The following is a 21,978-nucleotide window of genomic DNA, read 5'->3' as shown; positions in this document are numbered from 1 at the left end:
AGAAACCGCGTCATCGTGTTCATTGGGAGGCAACGGAATGCGTCGTGTTCATCGGGAGCCAACCAGCTTGGACGGAACAGCCAATCAAAACGAGGCCTGGCATACCGCAGAACGGCAGAAACGGCCTTGTGTTCGACCGCCTTACAGTCGAAACGGGATCCTATTCACCGGGAGGGGTGTGGCGTACCGCAAAACGGAGGAAACGGACTTCTCTTGGACCTCCTACGGTCGAAGCGGTCTCCTGTTGATCAGGAGGGGTGTGGCGTACCGCAAAACAGAGGAAACGGACTTGTGTTGGAGCGCTACGGTCGAAACGGGGGTCCTGTTCATCGGGAGGGGTGTGGCGTACCGCAAAACGGGACTCCACGGGCTATTGTTCATCTCCACCGTCGACCTCCTCCAGCCTCCATGGGCTACTGTTCATCCACGTCGACCTCCTCCAGCCTCCACCTGCGACTGTTCATTCACGGGCTCCTGTTCATCTAGCCTCCACCGCTCCTCCAGCGGCTACTGTTCAACCAGCCCTCTCCACGGGGTCCTGTTCAACCACCCCTCCACGGGCTACTGTTCATCCAGCTCTCCATCGGCTACTGTTCAACCAGACCTCCACGGGGTCCTGTTCATCCACCCCCAACCGGCTCGATCGATCGGGGTCCTGTTCATCCAGCGGCAACGACCTCTACTACCACGGGGTCCTGTTCATCCAACCCCCCACCGAGAACTGTTCATCCACCCCCCCTCCCCCCCAACAACACTCACTGTTCATCAAGGAAAGGAGGCAGCTGGTTCGATCGGTTTTAGTTAGCAGCACTAGCGAAGGAATCTCTCGATCGGGTCCAGTTAACAGCCAGATCGATCGATCGCTCGGGTTCAGTAACGCGTAGCCTGCAGTGCAATCGCTCGGGTTCAGTAGGCGAACGCCTCGCTCGGGTTCAGTTAGAGCGCAACGCCTCGCACACGCGCGCGTACGTGTACGAGAGAAACACACATCGCTCAGCCCCCGGCCACCCACCGTAACCGGGAACTCCCTGATATTTTCCTCGCCCTCGCTTCTACCACGGTTTTTTCCGTCATGGACGGCCCAAAGAATGTCATGCAACTGCGTCTCTGGCCCGCCCAGGACGAAAAGCCCATTTTCTGTCATGATTTTTTGTCATAGAAGTAGGAGCCCACCACATCTATGATGATACCAGGTTTTGTCACAATTATCGTCATAGAAGTGTCATAAGCATGACAGGAAAAATAATTGTTCGGCCCAAAATGTCACGGGTGTGTCTTTTTTTGTAGTGTGTTTCTTAAAGTTGGGATGCGACGCTTATGTCAAAAGGCTTCAGCCAGATAAGCTCGAGCCCAAAGCGGAGAAGTACGTCTTCATAGGATACCCTAAAGAAACCATTGGGTATACCTTCTACCACAGATCCGAAGGTAAGACCTTTTTTTGCTAAAAATGGGTCATTTCTAGAGAAGGAGTTTCTCTCGAAAGAAGTGATGAGTGGGAGGAAAGTAGAACTCGATGAGGTAATTGTACCTTCTCTCGAATTGGAAAGTAGCACATCAGAGAAAACCGTTCCCATGATGCCTACACCAACCAGAAGAAGCTAATGATGATGATCATGAAACTTCAGATCAAGTTACTACTGAACCTCGTAGGTCGACCAGAACACGTACCACACCAGAGTGGTATGGTAATCCTGTCCTGGAAGTCATGTTGTTAGACAACGGCGAACTTGTGAACTATGAAGAAGCTATGATGAGCCCAAATTCCGACAGATGGCTTGAGGCCATGAAATCTGAGATAGGATCCATGTATGAGAACAAAGTGTGGACTTTGGTGGACTTGCCTGATGATCGGCAAGCCATTGAGAATAAATGGACCTTCAAGAGGAAGACAGACGCTGATGGTAATATCACTATCTACAAAGCTCGACTTGTCGCAAAATATTTTCGACAAGTTCAAGGGGTTGACTACGATGAGACTTTCTCACCCGTAGCGATTCTTAAGTCTGTCAGAATCATGTTAGCAATTGTTGCATTTTATGATTATGAAATCTGGCAAATGGACGTCAAAACTGCATTCCTTAACGGGTTTCTTAAAGAAGAGTTGTATATGATGCAACCAGAAGATTTTGTCGATCCTAAAGGTGCCAACAAAGTGTGCAAGCTCCGACGATCCATCTATGGACTAGTGCAAGCATTTTGGAGTTGGAATATACGCTTTGATGAGGTGATCAAAGCATTTGGTTTTATACAGACTTACGGTGAAGCCTGTATTTACAAGAAAGTGAGTGGGAGCTCTGTAGCATTTCTAACATTATATGTGGATGACATATTGTTGATGATAGAATTTCCGGATAGCATAAAAGGATATTTGAATAAGAATTTTTCAACGAAAGACCTCGGTGAAGCTGCTTACATATTGGGCATCAAAATCTATAGAGATGGATCAAGACGCTTAATAGGACTTTCACAAAACACATACCTTGACAAAGTTTTGAAGAAGTTCAAAATGGATCAGTCAAAAAAAGGGTTCTTGCCTGTATTGCAAGGTGTGAAGTTGAGTAAGACTCAAAGCTCGACCATGGCAGAAGAAAGAGAAAGGATGAAAGTCATTCCCTATGCCTCAGCCATAGGCTCTATAATGTATGCCATGTTGTGTACCAGACCTGATGTGTGCCTTGCCATGAGTTTGGCAAGGGTTTACAATAGTGACCCAGGAGTGGATCACTGGACAACGGTCAAAATTATCCTTAGGTACCTAAAGAGGACTGAGGAAATGTTTCTCAGTTATGGACATCGATGCAAGCTTTGACACCGATCCGGACGACTCGGAGTCTCAATCTGGATACATATTGAACATGGGAGCAATTAGCTAGAGTAACTTCATGCAGAGCATTGTAGACATAGATATTTGCAAAGTATGCACGGATCTGAATGTTGCAGACCCATTGAGTAAAACCTGTCTCACAAGCAAAACATGATCACACCTTAGAACTCATTGGGTGTTAATCATATGGCGATGTGAACTAGATTATTGACTCTAGTGCAAGTGGGAGACTATATGAAATATGCCCTAGAGGCAATAATAAATTGGTAATTATCATATTTTCTTATTCATGATAAAGGTTTATTATTCATGCTAGAATTGTATTGACCGGAAACTTAAATACATGTGTGAATACATAAACAAATACTAAGTCCCTAGTAAGCCTCTACTAGACTAGCTCGTTGATCAAAAGATGGTTAAGGTTTCCTAACCATAGACATGTGTTGTCACTTGATAACGAGATCATGTCATGAGGAGAATGATGTGATGGAAAAGACCCATTCGTTAGCATAGCATATGATCATTCAGTTTTTTCTACTACTTTCTTAATGTCAAATACATGTTCCTTCGACCATGAGATCATGCAACTCACGGATACCAGAGGAATACCTTGTGTGCTATCAAACGTCACTTCATAACTGGGTGATCATAAAGGTGATCTACAGGTATCTCCGAAGGTGTCTGTTGAGTTGGCGTGAATCGAGATTGAGATTTGTCACCGACGGAAAGGTATTTCTGGGCCCTCTCGGTAATACAACATCACAAGAATCTTGCAAGCCAAGTGACTAAGGAGTTAGTTACAAGATGATGTATTACAGAACGAGTAAAGAGACTTGTCGGTAACGAGATTGAACTAGGTATGGAGATACCAACGATCGAATCTCGGGCAAGTAACATACCGACGGACAAAGGGAACTATGTATGTTGTCATAAAGGTTCGACCGATAAAGATTTTCGTAGAATATGTAGGAACCAATATGGGCATCCAGGTCCCGCTATTGGTTATTGACCGAAGAAGCGTCTCGGTCATGTCTACATCATTCTCGAACCCGTAGGGTCCGCACGCTTAACGTTCGTTGAGATATAGTATTATATGAGTTATGTATGTTGGTGACCAAATGTTGTTCGGAGTCCCGGATGAGATCACGGACATGACGAGGTGCTCCGGAATGGTTCGGAGGTAAAGATTGATATATAGGATGATATGGTTGGGCCAAGGGGTAAGTCCCACAAGGCCTTAAGACAGTGCACAAAGGGGTTTTCTCGAAGGGCTGGGGCTAGACGCCAAGGTTCCTGGCGTCTACCGCCCCCCCCCCCCCCACCCCACCCCCCGGGCTAGACGTCGTAGCGCCAGGTACCGTGGCGTTTGGCCCTGGAGTCCGGGAAGGACTATCTTTGTGTTCCAAACCGATTTTGGGGAGGCCCTCTCCCCAAGTAACAACCCCAGGGCTCAACATATATATAGAGGAGCAGGGCTAGCCCCTAGAACACAAGTTTTTTAGCCTCCTTTAGTTGGTCCTAGTTGACTAATTAAAGCTAGCCCTAACTACCTCTAATCCTCATAATTAGAAACCGTGGCGTATGTTTGGTACTTGATCGGGACGGATCGCGAAGGTATACGACTACATCAACCGCGTTAATAAACGCTTCCGCTTAGCGATCTACAAGGGTATGTAGATGCTCTCCCCATCTCGTAGCTATGCATCTCCATGGATAGATCTTGCGTGAGCATAGAAATATTTTTGTTTTTCATGCAATGTTTCCTACACATGGAGCAGCAGTAGTTCGAGAGTTCTTGGAAGAATTAGGAACAGAGAGGGCAGGGGTTGCTAGGGGATTGGAAGAGGAAGCGGAGGCGCACGTCTAGATATCTTAGGTTTTGGAAACGGTCAAAGATCAAGGGAGTTAGAAGAGGAAGAGGATTATGGCTGTATGTTTCTTGTTCTCTGTACCTTAATGAACGAAGGTGCATAGGAAGAGGAAGCACAAGGGGCGCTCGCTCGCTGGAAGAGATGGAGAAATAGGCAAGGAAGGAGTGGAGAAGAAATTAAAGGAGCGGAAATTCAACTCGGCGCCCGGGCTCATCTGCTCTTGAGCTACAGTAAATTCAAAAAAAATACTAAAAAAACTAAAAAAAATCATCTCTGTACTGGTTGTCAGTTTGCTATGTATGTATTGGGACCAATGTCAGTTAAGCTATCTTAGTATGGAAATGCATGTGATGCTTTGTTTCTAATCAAAATAGTACTCCCCCGTCCCAAAATAAGTGTCTCAACTTTGTACTACTTGAAGTTGTACTAAGGTTAAGACACTTATATTGGGACGGAGGAAGTAGCATCTTTTCCAGAAAGAAGTAACATTGACATGTAGTACAATGAAAAAGAGTAGCAATCATAGCAGAAGGTGCATTTTGCCAAAAAAAACAGTACTGTAACAGTCATATCAAGTAGTACAATGTGCCAAAAAAAACAGTAGCAACATGTCTGAAAGTAGTGAAACATGTCTTGGTTGTCATAGTGAGGGGCCTTTTTTGGTATTGATGGTTTCCTTGCAAGCAGCAAGGTTGAACACACAGTGCTTAGGTACTACTACCTCTGTTTTAGTGGCCTAAAACGTATTATATTTGTTTACAGAGGGAATACATAAGAGCTTTGGCTGTGAGCTTGGTTCAGAGATCTTCAGGCTTCCAGCTTCCCTCCTTTCTTGATTGACAGCAACAGGTGTGGACTGCATAGCAATTCCCATCCTTTTTCTGTCATTGGCAGCCATAGGAGCAACCTACAAATAAACATTCACATAGCGCTGAGTTCATATTTCTAAAATGCATCTTAGTATGGCAATAGGACAAATATGAATTTAGCTACAAATAGAAAGCATGGTCCATACCTTAGCTACATCTGCTTGAAATGTTTTTTGTACTTGAAATGCATCAAAAGCTTCCTAGTCTTGTTTTCTTTTTTTTGTTCCCTGTCTCACTAAGTGTGCATTCCATTCATGTGCATTCCTGAGAAGGGGAGCAGGAAATAGGGGTCGGCGACGTACCTGCAGCCATGGTGTCGGCGGAGATGAGGGCCACAGCGACAACGACGACGGCAGAGGTGGCCAGGAGGATGCAGGCAGAGATGAAGAGGCAATCAGGAAAGAAAGGCAGCGACAGCGCGATCAGGTGAAATACTGTCCCTTTTCACTTTTGCTAAGTCAGCAAGCCCAGTCATCATCAAACCACCTGAAATCCTCTCGAAAACCCAGTGGAGAATTGCCCGGTTCTCAGAGACTTTGGGGTTTCTGTCCAATTGAAGAGGTATGGGGGGGGGGGGGGGGGGGGGGGGGGGGTATACTTCTCTTTCGGAACTGACCGAATACTTGGGCCAGGCCCGAGAGGTATTTGCATAGAGCGAGCGTGGCCTGATGTTTTGCTGCAGCTGAACACAACCTATCCGAAACAAACTGTTTCCCCTCTAAACCAGAAACCTTATCCGAGACAACCATCATGTAATAAGCAACCAAAAGACACTCACTACAGTTCCAAAGAAAAACTCGCTGACTGCAGCCCCCAGAACAGTGTTAAACATTCCGTTTGTCGAAATTCTTTAGGTTGTCAGGAGGCATTACCCGACTGGTTGCTACTCTGAATATTCAGTTTCTACCAAATTTGGTTCAACTGTTACAGAACTTTCGGCTTCAACAAGCAGATGGTACCCTATCAGTAGAAGATAAAAAGAAGCACATGAACATCATCCCCAACAGGGAATACTCTAGCTCTAGTTGGCGATACGAAAAACGAAACCATGGCCGTAACCAGAAAGTTCAAGCAGGACACACCTTTGTGCAGAAACAACTACGTATACGTTATGTTAACTGGCAAGTGTTTGGTTAAAGGCTTGGATTTATAACTGGCACCTTTACCAAGCTTGTCACCAGGCATGGTTCCCCTACTCTAAACGGAGAGTTACATGGTGATTATCATTAGTATTACTTGCTATCAAGCCGATTTCATACATAGGAAAATGACGATAAGGCATGAAAGTTACCACCAAGACTAGAAGCTCCAGAATACTGCCATATGCTGATTGGGCATGGGATTTCCAGAAAGATTGGTCCAAAGCAGAACATGCCAATTGAACACGGTTTCCTTGAGAAGACCAATTCAAAGCAAAACCAGTAAACACGGCACTAACGCACAATATTCGGTGCAGATTGCAAGAGAAACCCCATAAAACAAAAAAAAAACTCTGCACTGGAATTGGTTGCTGAAGCAATTGACTTTGTCATACCTGATACTGCACTGTTACTGCTAGTATATAAACATCGGTAGCATCAAAGCTCACAAGGGCACAGCTGCACACCGCTGCTATTCCCATACTCCAACGATCACAGATCCACAATCTACCAAACTTACTAGCACCATGGTTGCTGAGTGGTCAGTTGGGCTTTTCGACTGCTTTGGGGATTTCCGCACCTGTATGCAGACCTGGCTTTTGTTCTGTTATTCTTGCACCCCTTGTACATGGGTTTCATAAGCAGCATGCAAACTTGCAAAGTACTCATCTATGTTCCATTCCATTTCCAAACATTGCAGGTTGCTTGACTTTCTGGTGCCCCTGTGTTACCTTTGGTCGTCTTGCTGGGATTGTGGACAAAGGCTCCCCATGTAGGTGTTTCGCTTAGAATTCGTGCTTGGGTCGAAGCATAAAAATCATCCATCTTTGTGGCTGAGTCTCCTTGTTTTCAGCATGCTGCATGAATGGGACCCTGTATGTTTGCCTGGCTTGCGTAGGCTGCAACTGGTTGTATTCTTGTACCAAACGCTCGGCGATGCGGTCGCAATACAACTTGAAAGCATCGCCCTGCATGGACTGCTGTGTCCACTTCTTCTGTGAGAGTTGCGCGCTATGCCAAGAGTACAAGGAGCTGGAAAACCGTGGCTTCAACATGGCCAAAGGTCGCTGCGTCTTACTGAAAGAATGCATAGTCAAGAAAATTCATGCGTTTCACAAAGGCAAAGTAATCATGACTAAATCATTAAATTTGCAGGATGGGAAGGTAGCAACAAGATGGTGGGATGTGTGCAAGGCATGAAAGCACCTGGGAAGCAAGGGATGTGTTTCTAGAACATGTCCATAAAATGATGCTCTTAGCTCTCCTGTTCTCTGTTAATTTTCATATCATGATGTTCTACAATATCCAAAGGGGAAATAAAGGCAGGTCTAGTGACTTGCTCCATTTGGCAATCAAGTTGTTAAATCTCCTTTTATCAGTCCCTGTGGTTTTGATTCAGTTTTCGTACTTCCATTTATGTCCTAACACAGCAGGCAACATACATTATGTGATCTGTCACTTGACAAGCATTATATGGTTGTAGATTGTACGAAGTTAGTGGCCTGTGAACTAAAATGCAGTGCTCAAGCTGTAAAGCTATGAATCTCTTGACTCAATACTGACTGCCGAACTGGCATGAGGAATAAATACTAAGATGGGGCATCCTGTATGCTTAAGATGATTGAAGAAAAAATATGATAACAAAAAACTACACAACAAGCAAGAAATTTCGAGAAAGGTTGGACATATACAGAAGCTCATAATTGAGATGGCAAAAAACACACACAAGAGGTAGTTCAGCCGCATGAAACATGAAACGTTGTCCAAGAAAGATATAAACCACAGGGCAAAAAGAAATCAAACCGGAATATGGACCATGTTGCATGCATGGTGTAGTCATTGTACGTTGACTTCACGGTACCCTCTAGTCCTGTAGCCAATCAGTTCGGGCCAGATCAGCGAATTCCTCATCTCAAAACTTTAAGAGCAAACCCTGGCACAAGGGGACTTTACAGTATATGATATTGGATCTCCACATAATAACTGCGCAATATTCGTTAATTACTTAGCTATCTGTAGACTTGGACAGGGAGAAGTTACGACCAACACTTTTACAAGCTTATCACCAGGCATGGTTCCCCCATTTTAGACCGAGATTGACATGGTGATTATCATCAGTATTTTACTATCAGGCTGATTTCATACATAAGGAAAACGACGATACGGCATGGAAATTACCACCAAAGCTGGAAGCTCCAAAGTGCTGACATATGCTGATTCAGCATAGGATTTCCGAAAGATTGATCCAAAGCAGAACATGCCAATTGAACACGCTGTCCTTGGGAAGACCAATCCAAAGCCAAACCTGTAAACACAGCATTAGCGAACAACAACCGGTGCAGATTGCAAGAGAAAGCCGATAAAAACAAGAAAGAAATTTCTGCACTGGAGTCGGTTGAATCAATTGACCTTTTCATATCTTCTAACTAGTACTGCACCATTACTACTAGTATATAAACATTGGTTGCTCACAAAGGCACAGGTGCACACCACGCTATTCCCAACTCCATAGATTACGAATTCACAATCTACCAAACTAACGAATACCATGGTTGCGGAGTGGTCAGTTGGGCTTTTCGACTGCCTTGACGATTTCGACATCTGTATGCAGAGCTAGCCTTTTTTTGTTCTTCTTGCGCCTCTTATACATGGGTTTCGTAAAGCAGCATGCAAAGTACTGGGGGACTAGATTATTTACCCCCTTTGCAGTACTCATCTGTGTATCATTCTATTTCCTAACATTGAAGGTTGCTTGACTTGCTGGTGCCCCTGTGTTACCTTTGGCCGCATTGCTGAGATTGCAGACAAAGGCTCTACATGTAGGTGTTTCTCTTAGAATTTGTGCTTGGTTTGAAGCATAAAAATCATCGATCTTCTCGGCTGACTCTCCTCGTTTTCAGCATGCTGCATGAGTGGGACCCTGTATGTTTGTCTGTCGCTCTTATGCTGTCACTGGTTGTATTCTTTTCCCAAACGCTCGGCGATGCTGTCTCAATATAACTTGCAAGAATGGCCCTTCATGGACTGGTACGTCCACCACTACCCGAGTTGCGCGCTATGCCAAGAGTACAGGGAGCTGGAAAATCGCGGCTTCAACATGGCCAAAGGTCTCTGAGTCTTACTGAAAGAAAGCATAATCATGAGTATTAATGTTAACAAATAAGAAATAATCATGACTAAATCATGCTCTACACCATTTACATTTGCAGGATGGAAAGGTAGCAACAAGTTTGTGGGGTGTGTGCAAGGCATGAAAGCACCAGTGAAGCAAGCGATGTGCTTCTGGAACATGTCCATAATTTGATGGCTATGAATATGATGATTGGCTCTCCTGTTTTCTGTTAATTTTCGTTTCGCGATGTTCTCCAACATCCGAAGGGATAATAAAGGCAGGCTTATATGACTTGCTCCATTTGGTAACCAAGTTGTTAAATATCCTTTTATCTGTCCTTGTGATTTTGGTTCAATTTCTTACTTTCATTTATGTTTTCTCACACCAGCAGGCAACATATATTATGTGATCTGTTACTTGACGTCTTGACGACAGTCGAGCATTATATGGTTGTAGACCATACTGAAGTTTAGTGGCATATGAACTAAAATGTACTGCTCAATTTGTAAAGCTATGAATCTCTTGACTCGGTACTGACTGCCGAACTGGATATGAAATATAATACTTGAAGATTGGATATCTTGTAGCTTAAGATGATTGAAGAAAAAAATATCTTAGAAAAGGCTACAGAACAAGCAAGAAAGGTTGAAAAGGTTCTGACATCTGCAGAAGCTCATAGTCGAGATGGCAAAAATTCACACAAGAGATAGCTCAGCCACACGAAACATTGTCCTGGGAAAGATAAAACCACAGGGCAAAAAGGTAAAAATCAAACCAGAATATGGACCATATTGTCAATGTCATGCATGCATGATGTAGTCCTTGTACATTGACTTCGCCATAGCCTGTCCTGTAGCCAATCAGTTTGGGACAGATCAGCAAATTCTGTAGTTCAAGACTTGCAAGAGCAAACCCTGGCACACCAACAACGGTACTTCACGGTGTATGACAGATGATCTCCACATAACTGTGCAAATTGGTCAATATCTTAGCTATCTGTAGGTTATGTAATCTGTACAGTACAGATAGCAGAGCCAGATAATGCCCCCCAAATGCAAATGGACAAAGCCCAAAGCGAGCACAGAACTGGAGGCGATTAAGAAACTCGAAAACAGCAACCGAAATTTGGGGCTTTTATTAAGGGTACAGTATGGGCTCCATCAAGGAAATCTCGGAAGCAGAAGATCTTATCCAACTCGAATTTACATTGAAAAGTCTCCCAGAAAAAGCCTCAGAAAGAGGACTGCAGTGACATTTTCCATAGCTTCAATCAGGTGTTGCACGACTAATGAAACTGAAAACATAGTGAGACTGGATTCCAATCATTGTGTGAGGACCTCAAATTGCTATCATCGTCAGCCCACGAATTCCAATCATCATAGCAGCTATTACTTGCCAAGTAATGAATGATGAAAAGAACAAAAGGGGTCTATGCTACAACCAAAACTGGAAGCTCCAAATAGCTGCCAGATGCTAACTGAGCATAAGATTTCCCGAAGGAGCAATCAAACAGAACAAGCCAAGTGAACATGATGAGACTAAAAACGCTAATTTACAGCAAAACCTGTAAACACAACATACAACATTAAAGTGCAAGAAGAAAACAGAAAGCCCATGAGACAACTAAAATGATGCACTGGAATCTACTATGAGCAGATACTTGTGCAAATGGGCACTGATACCATGTTGTTTCTAGTCTATAAATACCAACAGGATCAAGGTATTCTTGCTCACAAAGGCACAGCTACACACCATCTATTTCCATATTCCACAGATCACAACCCCAAGAAATCAGCAGCATGTCAGGGAAGTGGTCGGTTGGGCTTTGTGACTGCTTTGGAGATTGCGGCACCTGTATGGAGAACTATCTTTCATGCTCTTCTCACACGTACTTATGGCTTATACATTGGGGGGTTTATAAGAGTGCATTTCACTTACATCCTGATGCTTCACTTTTGTGGCTAATGCTGCGGGTTGCTTGACTTGTTGGTGCCCCTGCTTTACATTTGGTCGCATTGCTGAGGTTGTGGACAGAGACTCAGGATGTATGTGCTACAATTACAATTTGCGCTTGGGATCAAGCATAAAAACATACGTCTTGTTGGCTAACTCCCCTTGTTTCCAGCATGCTGCATGCATGGGACCCTGTATGTTTTGCTAGGATCCATAGGCTGCAACTGGTTGTATTCTTGTACCAAACGCTCCTCAATGCGGGCACAGTACAACTTCCAAGGATCACCCTACATGGACTGCTTTGTTCACATGTGCTGTGAGAGTTGCGCGCTATGCCAAGAGTACAAGCAGCTGGAAAATCGTGGCTTCAACATGTCCAAAGGTATCTCTCCTTGCTGAAACAAAATATAAAACAAAACATGCATGTTCACAACACAAGCCTTAATGACTAAAAATACTAAACTGTGATCTACATCACTTTTGCAGGATGGGAAGGTAGCAACAAGATAACGGAAGGCATGGCAGCACCAGAAAAACAAGGGATGGATGTGCTTTTAGACCATGAATAAACCCAGAATTTGGTGCTTGTGATGGTTGGCACTTCTCTTCAATAGCTTTCCATTGATCCCCATTTCTCTATGTTCTTCAAACATAAAGGCAGGCTTATACCCTTGCCACATTCGGTTATCAAGTTGTTAAAGCTCCTTTTATGTATCCTTCTGTGTTAGGTTTAATTTTCTTACTTCTACTTATACCCCAACATCAGCAGGCAACATATAGTATATAACTTGCTACTCGTTGAGCAAGCTGTTAATTGGTTATGCAGGCCCATGGACTGTTACATAGAAATATACCACTCATTTCAAAATGCAATGAGTCATTAGTCCAGTAGTCCACAACTCAGTGCCAAACTGGTATAAGCAAATAAGTGCTTACGTAAGGACAAGGCATCATCCTAGTAGAATTTAAATGATTAACTAAAGAATTTTGTGATAAAAATGACTAGAGAGGACATGAATGAATTTTTGTAAAGTTGTTATCTATAAAACCTCATAACTGAAATGCCAACACACAGAAGTTCAACTATAACAAAACATTTTCCTAAAAAACCGGGAAAAAGGTGTGTACCTAAAATCATTCTCATCAAAGTTCCATTTCTGGGGATGATCATATTTGCTATACAAAACATATTCCGGCAGAAGGCTACAACTCCAACTGTGCTCAAAGATCCACCAAAATCGCAGTGCTCACTTTTGTAGATAGTCAATTGCACATGCTTGCATGCAGCATTTGCTGCTCATGATTTCTGTTCTCTCTGACGATATAAGACCAGTTTGCATTGGCATTTCACTTGCAAGTTCTGCAGATCTGTCGATCTTTCTCACACACATTGTTACTTGATTGCATCCATATGTTTGGTTTCCTTGATAAGGACCCCTTTTACACCAGAATTCCACCATTTAGTCATTTAGGAGAATCCATAAGTGATTGCTTTTATCCTGAAGGGGCATGCTATAATCTACAAAAAGATCAAACTGCCTGGCTGGCCGGTATTCTTGCAGTTCTCCGATTTTGGGAATCAATTCTCTTTGACCAGCAAGCGAGACAACAACCCAAACAATTTCCATGTGCAGATAGATGTGTCATCCCTTCATAGCAATGTCACTCTTATTGCTTTAGTGTATCTCAAGATATCATCATTCGTTCAACAAGTATAGAGGGGCATCAGACTTACATACACCAATCACCGGTTATCATCACCAAACAACACCTTGTAAAACCTCCGTCTTTCCTCCCTCTTCTCCGCACTATCCAACAGTGCCCCTGCCTCATCTTCGAGCTCCTCTTCTTCCTTCTTCACATCAACCTCACCTTTCCTCCTCTTCTTCTCCAAATTCACAGCACGTCGCCGCTGATTAAATTCGTGCAGACCCTCCTGCATCAGTTCCCCGAGTCTATCCTTTGCTGCCACCACTGGATCCTTCACCCTCAGCTCAGACCCCTCGTAACCCTCACGGAGCACCGCCGTGTGAATCTTGTACCGATTCGACACATAGAAGAGGCAAGAATGCCGGAGCAGCATCCTAGCTGTGTCTTCTGGCAGCCCAAACTCCCATCTGAAGTGCTCTAGCTTCATAACCGAAATCTTCTTCCACAAGGTGAGCGAAAGAAGCTCGTGAACCACAGCCACCGCACGCTTCTCAGCCTCTGCGTCTGTGCCAGGCACCGCCCCGTCCTCCGAGTAGGGCGAAATGTAGGGTGTGGAGTTGAAGTCCTCCATCTTCTCGTGGGACTTGGCCCAAGAGGACGGCAACGAGCAGGTGAACCGCGGGAGGGAGTTGCTCGCCGAGGCTGCGGCCTCGACGGCAGAGACCGCGCGGGAAGGGACCCATCGGAGCAGCTCCAGCTCTGCGGCATTGCGGCGGTGAGGGTACGGGTTGGCGAGGCGGAAGAGATCGGTGTGGGCGGGGAGGATGCGGAGGAGGTAGTCGTCTGGGAGGCCGAGCGGGCCGCGCAGCGCGGCGAGCTTGGAGACCGGGAGGCGGCGCCCGCGAGCGAGCATGAGCACGCGCGCGAGGCGGTCGGCCATGGCCGGCTCGGACGCGGTGACGGCGGCCTCCTCGGCGTCAACGAGCTCCGCCATCCGCTTGGTGAAGCCGAAGCAGAGTTCCCCGCCGCTCCCGGCCGGGCCTTCGCCGGTGAAGAGCTCGAAGCAGGAGGGGTACTTGCGGAGCCAGTTGGCGGCGCGGCCGAGGAGGTCGAGCGTCTTGAAGCGGGACTGGAGGAGGCGGACGGGGGCGGAGCGGGACGGGAAGCGGAGGAGGAGGCGCTTGATCTGGTTGTTCACGATCCAGCGCCGGTTGCGGCGGAGGGCCGCCTCCAGAGCCGGGTCCTTCGGAGACGACCACCGCGCCATGAGCGCCCTTCAGCGGCGGCGGCGGCGGCAGGAAAGGGGTAATGGGAGTGATTGGGCTTGTTTTGCTCATGGGCTGATAGTCTATTCTATCTGGGCTGGTGCTACTCGGCTATGGAATGCGTTCATCTCTATCTCCGTTCCAGGTTTATTTTCGTCCCACCTTATCTGGTTTTTTTTGTACCTACTCCCACCTCAGGCTGACCCGCCACGAACGAAAAAACCACGTATCGACTCCTCCACCAGCCCCGCGCTCTTCAGGTCGTAACAGCCGATCGCGCCCGAGACAAGCGTCGAAGAAAAAATCTACGACGATTAACCAGCGATAAAAAAACCTACGAAAATTAACCAGCGAAAAAAAACTCGCACGTACGAGCGACGTCACATGCCCTCAAGCGAGAACGACTCGCACGAGATCCCTTGGTCGCCGCCCTCGCACTCGCATCCTTCGCCGCCGCCCTCGCACATCAAGCCGCCGTCGATCCCTGCGCTACTACGGGAGCCGCCGCCGATGACGAGAGACGCCGCCTATCCCGTTGAGGAGCCGCCGCCGATGACGGGAGACGTCGCACGCTGACCTACCCCCTCCCCAATCCCTAGCATCGCACCTCTTCCCGTCTGGCGCCTCCTACCTCGGCAGGGCGGTGGCCTCGAGTGCCTCTTCTTCCCCAATGCGGCCTCAGCCAACGACGCTGCACCCCGGTGATGACTCCGCCCCACGATTCCCATCGGTCGGCGCCTCGCCAGCAGTGACCTCCCCCTCCATGTATCCTGTGATCCGGTCGTGCGCCACCGCCTCTCCAGGCGCTTAGATCCAGGCTTCCAGAAGGGGATAGGGGTGGAGGCGGCAGCGGAGGGGACAGGGATGTGGACCGGAGAAACTACATGGTGGAGGCACAACAAAGTGTTCAAGCACGGCACCCCATCGCATGCAGCTGCAGGTAACTACTTCCCTGAGTCTCCTTCGTAGGTGTGGTCACTATATTTCCTACTTGTGCATATCCTAACTGGTTGTAACTCCGTTCATTCTCTTCCTAACAGTAGTTCATCAGCCACATTGGACTAATCTAATGCATTCGAATTGCCTTGGTGTATGAAAATAACGATATAGGCTTGATGTGTACAAGCGCATAGCTCCTTATCTAGCCTAATCTGAATGTAGCTTATATTTTTAATCTTTTTATGCACACTATTTTAGCCAGCGGCAGGTGTTGGGCACTTTGAGGTATGCAAACCTTCTCAGAGCAAGGGGAGCAAGAGTACCGGTACTGCATTTCTTATCTTCATCACTCAAAATTCCCAGAACTAATCGTGAGCTCTTGCTTTGATACAGAACTAATCTTGAAGGTCATAGCCCTGTTTCTTCCCTGTTTTAGATCAACCGTTCTTCTTTCTTCCTTGGAGCTCCACTGTTTTGGATGAACTGGACTAACCCTAGGTAATTGATTAATTTCTCATGAAAATAGAATTTAGATGAGAGTGAAATTGAACTGGAGGGTGCTTAATTCGCCATTTGTTTCTGGATGGAGGCTGCATTATTTTCTTTAGGAGAGAACCCCTTTTCCGTGCTATACTCTGTACTTCATAAGGACCTAAATCCCTCTCAATAGTCTTGCAAGGTGAACTCAATTTGTTTTTTTTGTGCTTAATTGTGTAGAAGGGATGAAGGTCATCCACGAGGTGTCTCAAGGTGAACCCCGTGGTACCCGACCAAGTGGCTGGAGGGAATGGTGTATGCTCACAAGGTACGTGATTTAGCTATGTTTCTGACTATATGTGTGCTCATGGCCTCATGGGTTCTGATATAGCTGCGCTGGCTATATTTCAGTTTGTACAGACCAATTTGTTTCACTCGGACAAGAATCCCACGAACCTTAATGTGGCCTTTAAGTTTCAGGTACAACATTCTCTTCTGCTCTGTTGCGTCGCGTGCTCCACCCCTGTACCTTATGATTCATGAGTTTCCGGTGACAAAATGTGTTATATTTGTAGAGTCGATGCTTTAGGAGAGGGAAAAGCAGCTGCCCACGCAATGGTTTTCCAGTTATACTCTTTAAAGAATTTGTAGGACGATCCATTGATTTAAAAACACATGGAAAGCATCCAGTTTAGTAAATATTGTATATACCCTTCCCCTGAAAAGTTTGACGTTGTTAGTTGGAAAAAGGAAAATGCCCATAGATCAAATCCTTTGATACATTGATTACTTTTTAGTTATGCAAAGTTTAAACTTCAGTCATGCTTTATTGGTCGTTTTTCCCCAATAAATATCTACCAACTGCAGGTCCTTGGGGTTGGATGCGGCAACTCGTGGCTCGAAGACAATCTTTTGTGGTGGGGCGTCGCCGCCGGCGGCGGCTCCTGCATAGACCGTATCGCTGGGAACGAAGAGATGCTCCCCTGATTTGGAGCTGTAGAAAGGAAGTGGTTGCAGACACAAAGTGGGGACACACAACTCCCAGTCATAATATTCTTTATCTTGGCTCGTTGTTTGGGGATGGACGCATCAATCTGATGGCGCTCTCCTCCATGCCAAACGGATCCTTGGTTCGGAGGCGCGCGGCGCCGACGATGACAACCTTTCTATCGACGCAAGGGCAGCAGGAGCTCATGACGTTGTTGATGCCACCACCATGCATGGGGTTGATGCAAGGTGGGACAAGTATGTATACCAGGCAAAGTACTCAATCTGTTTGGCATTTAGCTTTTTGATTCTGTTTTTAGTGAGCTTGATTCAGATAATTTGTTTACCTGATGCCTTCACTCCAGGTAATCTGTTTGTCTGACATTTTGCTTTTTGATTCAGTGCGATCACTAATGGGGAGAACATAAAACTTCAATTGAGGGCACTGTAATTCTCTAGCTACATGTATCATGTAAGTAACGTCTTTCCATGAATCTTCTATTCATTATATAACCTCTCAGGCCCTTACAAAAGTATCTCTGTTGACTCGATTTCTTTCTGCTGATTCTTATAGGGTCACCAACCACACATGTAAAAACCATGTCTCCCTACTGTAATTTGATGATTTATTTACATGTGGCACAGAATAGTTCAGAGTTCACTCCGAGAAAGAATTGCTTTGCATGTACATTTGCTAAAAGACGGATGTGCTGAACTTTCGACGGTTCCGATTGGTCGCTGACATAACCTTTCCTCTTTTCATTGATAGGTCCAAAAGAGATCCTTATTTCACCTTTGTTTATAGGTATTCAACGTGAGGAATTTTATACTTTTGGAGTGGAGCTATCAAATATATATTATGAGTTTCTAAAACATCTATTATAAGGTAAAATCATTATATACATATTATTTTATTTATGTTTCATGTGAACCGAATCTACCGCAGCCATATGAAAGTTTTGGAAGGCACAGCTTATTGCATGATCACGAAGAAATTATTGGATAGTTCATCATTTTTATGTTTGTATGAACAAGGATTTTTGGTTGTTTGGTCTCACAAAGGTTTTTTGTTGAGCAGGAGTTGAACAGAGCTTCCTCTGCCCCGGCAGATTCAGAGAAAACCAACCAGCAGAGAACATGAACAAATATAGTGACGAGAAAGGGTGGAGCTGAGTACACCACACATGGATATGATGGTCTCCCCTATGTTCTTTTTGGCAATCCACTTAATCACTGACTCAACTTTGTATGGGTGAGCTAACAAGCCCGTGTTATGTCTTCCCTCTTTCTTTGTAAGTGGATGATTTCAGATTGCTCGTCATTATTCAACAACTATACTTGTGATAGAAAAATGTGCTAAACTATAGTACTCCCTCCATCCCATGATAAGTTTCGCTATACTTGTGAAAGATTAATGTATATTCTTCTAAAGTTATAATACATTCATAGTCTGTGTATATCATTTGTGTGTTGCAAACCTGAGTCGGGCAGGCAGCAACTGATTTCTTCATTTGCTATCTTTATATTCTTCAAAGCAATAAAAGTGTATGCGCATTTGGTGAGATTAGGGGAATGTACTGACAAGTGACAAGCATATTTCCTTGCGTGTCGTCCTCGATGCTGCTTCCTTAGTTCACACAGTACATTTCTTAATCACTTTTGTCGCAGATGTTTGACACATCCAACTACCATGTTGATTTTCTGATCATTCTTTGGTCTGGACTATATATCATATATGTATTATATCATCAGCACAATGTGATTCTTCTTCTTCTTGCAGGGCGCTTCCGATGCACAAATGGTGGCGGTGAAGCAGCAGGCCCGAGAGAGCGTGCAGGGGAGGAAGGAGTTCCTGGTGGAGGTGCTGATACTGGCGGTGCTCAGCCACCCTAACTTCGTCAGCCTGATCGGCTTCTGCGCGCAGGGGACAAGCGCTGCTGTTGTACGAGTACATGCCCTTCGGCAGCCTGGAGAGTCATCTCTTTGGTAATACTTCTCAAAATTATTTAGACTTGCTAATAGAGCATTCGATGTTTGGCTTCTGCCAATCTATACATTCTGTTCTTAGATTTATTTTCCCTCAATACCTTGTTTAGTACGAGGAAGGACTGATATTATTCCCCGGCCAGGGTCGTTGATTATTATTTATTTTATCATAGTTCAGTGTTTTGCATCTGAAAATAGATTCAAATGTGTACAGAGTAAGGGTCGTTAAATTTTTATCTATAGTCCTTCATCACCATCATCGAACCGCTGGAAGGTGGGAAGCAGAGAGGATGTGTCATAGGAGGATTCCATCAGATTAGTTAGAAATTAGAATGCCGCTCAACCTAGCATTAAGGTTGGTTGAGCCTGATGCACTAGCACATTGGATTAGTTGGAAATCAGAATGTACGATTAATTATTAGAGAACTATACATGCAGATTACTCATGTGTGTCTCGGTACCATGATTGCATAGGAAACACGTTAATTATGTAAGAGACGATAGGAGTAATGACATCATAGCTCGGGCGTCTTGGGAGGAAAGTGGCGTCGGTGGTGCTGAGCCAGAACAAGTTCACTGGCTCTCCTTCTACCTACTGGAGCATATGGACGTGTCACGGAAGCCCTTCGTCGGGCCGTTCCTGTTGGCGCTACTGTCTGTCCAGTACCTGAGCATAGCCGGCAACAGGTTCACCCAGGCGCTATCCGACAAGGGGTCCTGCTGGGACAACCTCCGGCTTGTCGACCTGATGGGGAGCATCCCCCCCACTATCACCATCCTATCCAACCAGCCGCCAAGCATCTACTACTGCTCCCACTGGATATGTAACCCATCTGACTCCCTTCGCTTCCTGTTCTTCCCTTGATATTATCAATTTGTGTGCAAATGCTCTTTTTCAGTAACTTAGTTACGGACTCTGATTTTATTCTTGTTTCATGTAGGCACTTATATATGAATAGCGTGCATACATCTGCACAACTGCATAACAGTCACAAATGATTGTTTTGTGAATCTGCAGAGAATCTAATTATCCATGTACGGCAATAGCCAGATTAATTTGTTTACCCAAAATTATCAAGGTGAATTCCTTGTTCTCGTTTTCTCAAGTCGATGATGCATGCCAAATATCCTACCATTTTACATTCGCTCTCTTTAAATCATTCATCTATTTGATCAGGAAGCATCTTGCTATGATCAATAAAGACGGAAAAACAGTGCACACAATAGACGAGTGGCGGAGTACAATGAGCTTCTTTTATAGTCATGGATTATTCATGTGTTAAACAAGTTCTGCTCATCGATTAGTTATTATCAAACATGTGGATTATGTTTTTACTATAATTTATGATTTAATTTGTACCTTGCAAACTCGGCAAGTAAAAATATCACTTATTTAAGAGCCGAGAGAGTGTTGTTAAAATGTGTCTGATTACCTTTTAAATGTTTTACAAGATTCAGCGATATATGAGTATACTTCCATGTCTACTTGATTTCTATACAGAATATGGAACCAGATGTAGCGAAATGTTTGCATACCATGTCTGGATTCAACAAGCTATTTACTGATGGCTGATTTTTAAGGATGTCTTATGAAGTTGTGATTCTGCGAGGAAAAGCTCGTGCGTGGAATTATTCAGTATGGTGCTTGTGATGTTTCCTTCATAGCTCTTTTACAATCAGCCATTCCTCTATTATTATTCGTAAATGGTCCTCTAAATCCTAAATACAAAATAGATTTTTTGTTGCATTCATATGTGTGTTACAATCTATTTCTTTCATATTTTTTCAGCGGTTCCATTATATATATTCACTTTGGAAGGCAAAAATTATATGTTGGCTGGTTGCCCGAGAAATCAAAAAGGCTAAATCTTGAGTTGTATGGAGCATGGTCATTTGCTTGAAGTTTCCAATGGACTGTATATACCATTGAATGAGAGGAATTATTCCATGAGTGTGGACAAATTGAGCTGATCGATTGATTGAGAAAATATTGTGTGGATGTTCTCAGATCTCCTTGCTCCACTACTCCTTGGATTATTACCTTTGTCCATATATTTTGGTTTATCTGAGCTGAAGGTAACCTTCTTAAACTATCCATAAAAATAGTTCAAATTGTTGATTAATTGTTTGCTTAATTGTGTTGTCTATCTATTCTTTTGCACATAGAAGATATAACCTGCAAATCTGCACATGCTTTTGCCAATGTATCCATCCTGATATTTCTTATAATGTGGAAGTTATCAGAGCCCTTTTTTAAGCATCCACTTTGAGTTCACCGGTGGCAGGTAGCTTGTACAATACTGAATTTTCAAGGTAACAAAATCGGTTATGTGTTGCAGCAAAATCGAATGTGGTAGAGAAAATATTCAGGCTTCGTAGCGAAACAATGCCTCTGTTAGGATAGTACACCCAGATCCCCGATGCATTTGGTTTATTATGATGTATTGATACTGAAGTTTGTACCACATCTTGAATTATGATTTCAGCAGTGATAATATACTCTAGATAAAAGGATGGACACATAAGCTTGGGACATGATTGTGGCCGCTGTACTTCAAGAAGGTGCGGAGCTACGGTGAGCAGCAGGTTGCATCGTCATGGTGGTCGCCCTCGACCACGATGGTGTGCACACCTTGGCACCAGGAATTGGCTTGGGACGCCGTGGAGGGAGAGAGAAGGGGGGCGGGCAATGTTGTCGAAGGGGCCGGGGGCGGGGTGACTGTGAGAGTAAGGTGTGGGCTGAATGTCGTGGTGTAGAGGGGGGGGCTGTAAGAAGCCGCGGCGGGGATAGCAAGCCGGGAGATGAGATGTGAGTGTCAGCACTATGTCATGTGGCGAGAGAGTAAGATGGTGAATTGCATTTTTAAGATAAGAATAAAAGGTGTTTACTTTTTTTTGGAAAAAAC

At 44.7% G+C, this 21,978-nt stretch overlaps 2 protein-coding genes, 1 long non-coding RNA gene and 1 other non-coding gene across 16 annotated transcripts; 3 read left to right on the top strand and 1 right to left on the bottom strand.

Moving 5' to 3' along the window:
• Positions 1–5,194: 5,194 nt before the first annotated feature.
• LOC109740875 (protein WHAT'S THIS FACTOR 1 homolog, chloroplastic) lies at positions 5,195–14,775 on the bottom strand. 9 transcript variants are annotated; one of them, XM_073505778.1, is made up of 6 exons: positions 12,897–14,775; positions 11,754–12,163; positions 9,482–9,824; positions 8,882–9,008; positions 5,711–8,636; positions 5,195–5,602 (listed from the first exon to the last, which is right to left on the bottom strand). In XM_073505778.1, the coding sequence occupies exon 1, from the start codon at positions 14,683–14,685 to the stop codon at positions 13,513–13,515; it is 1,173 nt and encodes a 390-aa protein (XP_073361879.1). In that variant the 5' UTR covers positions 14,686–14,775; the 3' UTR covers positions 5,195–5,602; positions 5,711–8,636; positions 8,882–9,008; positions 9,482–9,824; positions 11,754–12,163; positions 12,897–13,512. The 9 variants fall into 9 exon arrangements, with proteins under 9 accessions (XP_073361879.1, XP_073361881.1, XP_073361887.1 ...); XM_073505780.1 differs by lacking the exon at positions 11,754–12,163; XM_073505786.1 differs by lacking the exons at positions 9,482–9,824; positions 11,754–12,163 and having other exon boundaries at positions 5,711–5,799; positions 5,867–7,780; positions 8,507–9,008.
• Positions 5,740–7,746, top strand: LOC109740884 (uncharacterized). The gene is made up of 3 exons (XM_040396837.1): positions 5,740–5,990; positions 7,404–7,475; positions 7,557–7,746. Exons 1-3 carry the CDS (start codon positions 5,875–5,877, stop codon positions 7,702–7,704), a joined length of 336 nt encoding a protein of 111 aa, XP_040252771.1. The 5' UTR covers positions 5,740–5,874; the 3' UTR covers positions 7,705–7,746.
• A 560-nt stretch (positions 14,776–15,335) lies between the features above and the next one.
• Positions 15,336–19,014, top strand: LOC109740877 (uncharacterized). 4 transcript variants are annotated; one of them, XR_012190135.1, is made up of 10 exons: positions 15,336–15,623; positions 15,881–15,947; positions 16,059–16,120; positions 16,340–16,427; positions 16,511–16,579; positions 16,967–17,335; positions 17,489–17,558; positions 17,661–17,972; positions 18,165–18,338; positions 18,867–19,014. It is a non-coding gene; the product is annotated as an uncharacterized protein (transcript). The 4 variants fall into 4 exon arrangements; XR_012190134.1 differs by having other exon boundaries at positions 16,967–17,344; XR_012190133.1 differs by having other exon boundaries at positions 17,489–17,972.
• Positions 19,015–19,022: 8 nt separating this feature from the next.
• On the top strand, positions 19,023–21,761 carry LOC123494673 (uncharacterized). Of its 2 annotated transcripts, none has more exons than XR_012190132.1 (3): positions 19,023–19,072; positions 20,862–21,148; positions 21,559–21,761. It is a non-coding gene; the product is annotated as an uncharacterized lncRNA (long non-coding RNA). The 2 variants fall into 2 exon arrangements; XR_012190131.1 differs by lacking the exon at positions 19,023–19,072 and adding an exon at positions 20,432–20,691.
• The last annotated feature ends 217 nt before the right edge of the window (positions 21,762–21,978 follow it).

The sequence above is a fragment of the Aegilops tauschii genome, chromosome 7 (assembly GCF_002575655.3).
Source record: "Aegilops tauschii subsp. strangulata cultivar AL8/78 chromosome 7, Aet v6.0, whole genome shotgun sequence".
Classification (NCBI taxonomy): Eukaryota; Viridiplantae; Streptophyta; class Magnoliopsida; order Poales; family Poaceae; genus Aegilops; species Aegilops tauschii.
Note: the sequence above shows the minus strand (reverse complement) of the source record. Positions and strands in the feature narration are given on the sequence as shown.

Excerpts from the sequence above, each read along its gene's own strand:
- LOC109740884 (XM_040396837.1), top strand. The coding sequence starts at position 5,875 with ATGGTGTCGGCGGAGATGAGGGCCACAGCGACAACGACGACGGCAGAG. Across the intron at positions 5,991-7,403 it reads GGCAGCGACAGCGCGATCAG|GTTGCTTGACTTTCTGGTGC; the intron begins GTGAAATACTGT and ends CAAACATTGCAG. Across the intron at positions 7,476-7,556 it reads TGTGGACAAAGGCTCCCCAT|CATGCTGCATGAATGGGACC; the intron begins GTAGGTGTTTCG and ends CCTTGTTTTCAG.
- LOC109740875 (XM_073505778.1), bottom strand. The coding sequence starts at position 14,685 with ATGGCGCGGTGGTCGTCTCCGAAGGACCCGGCTCTGGAGGCGGCCCTC.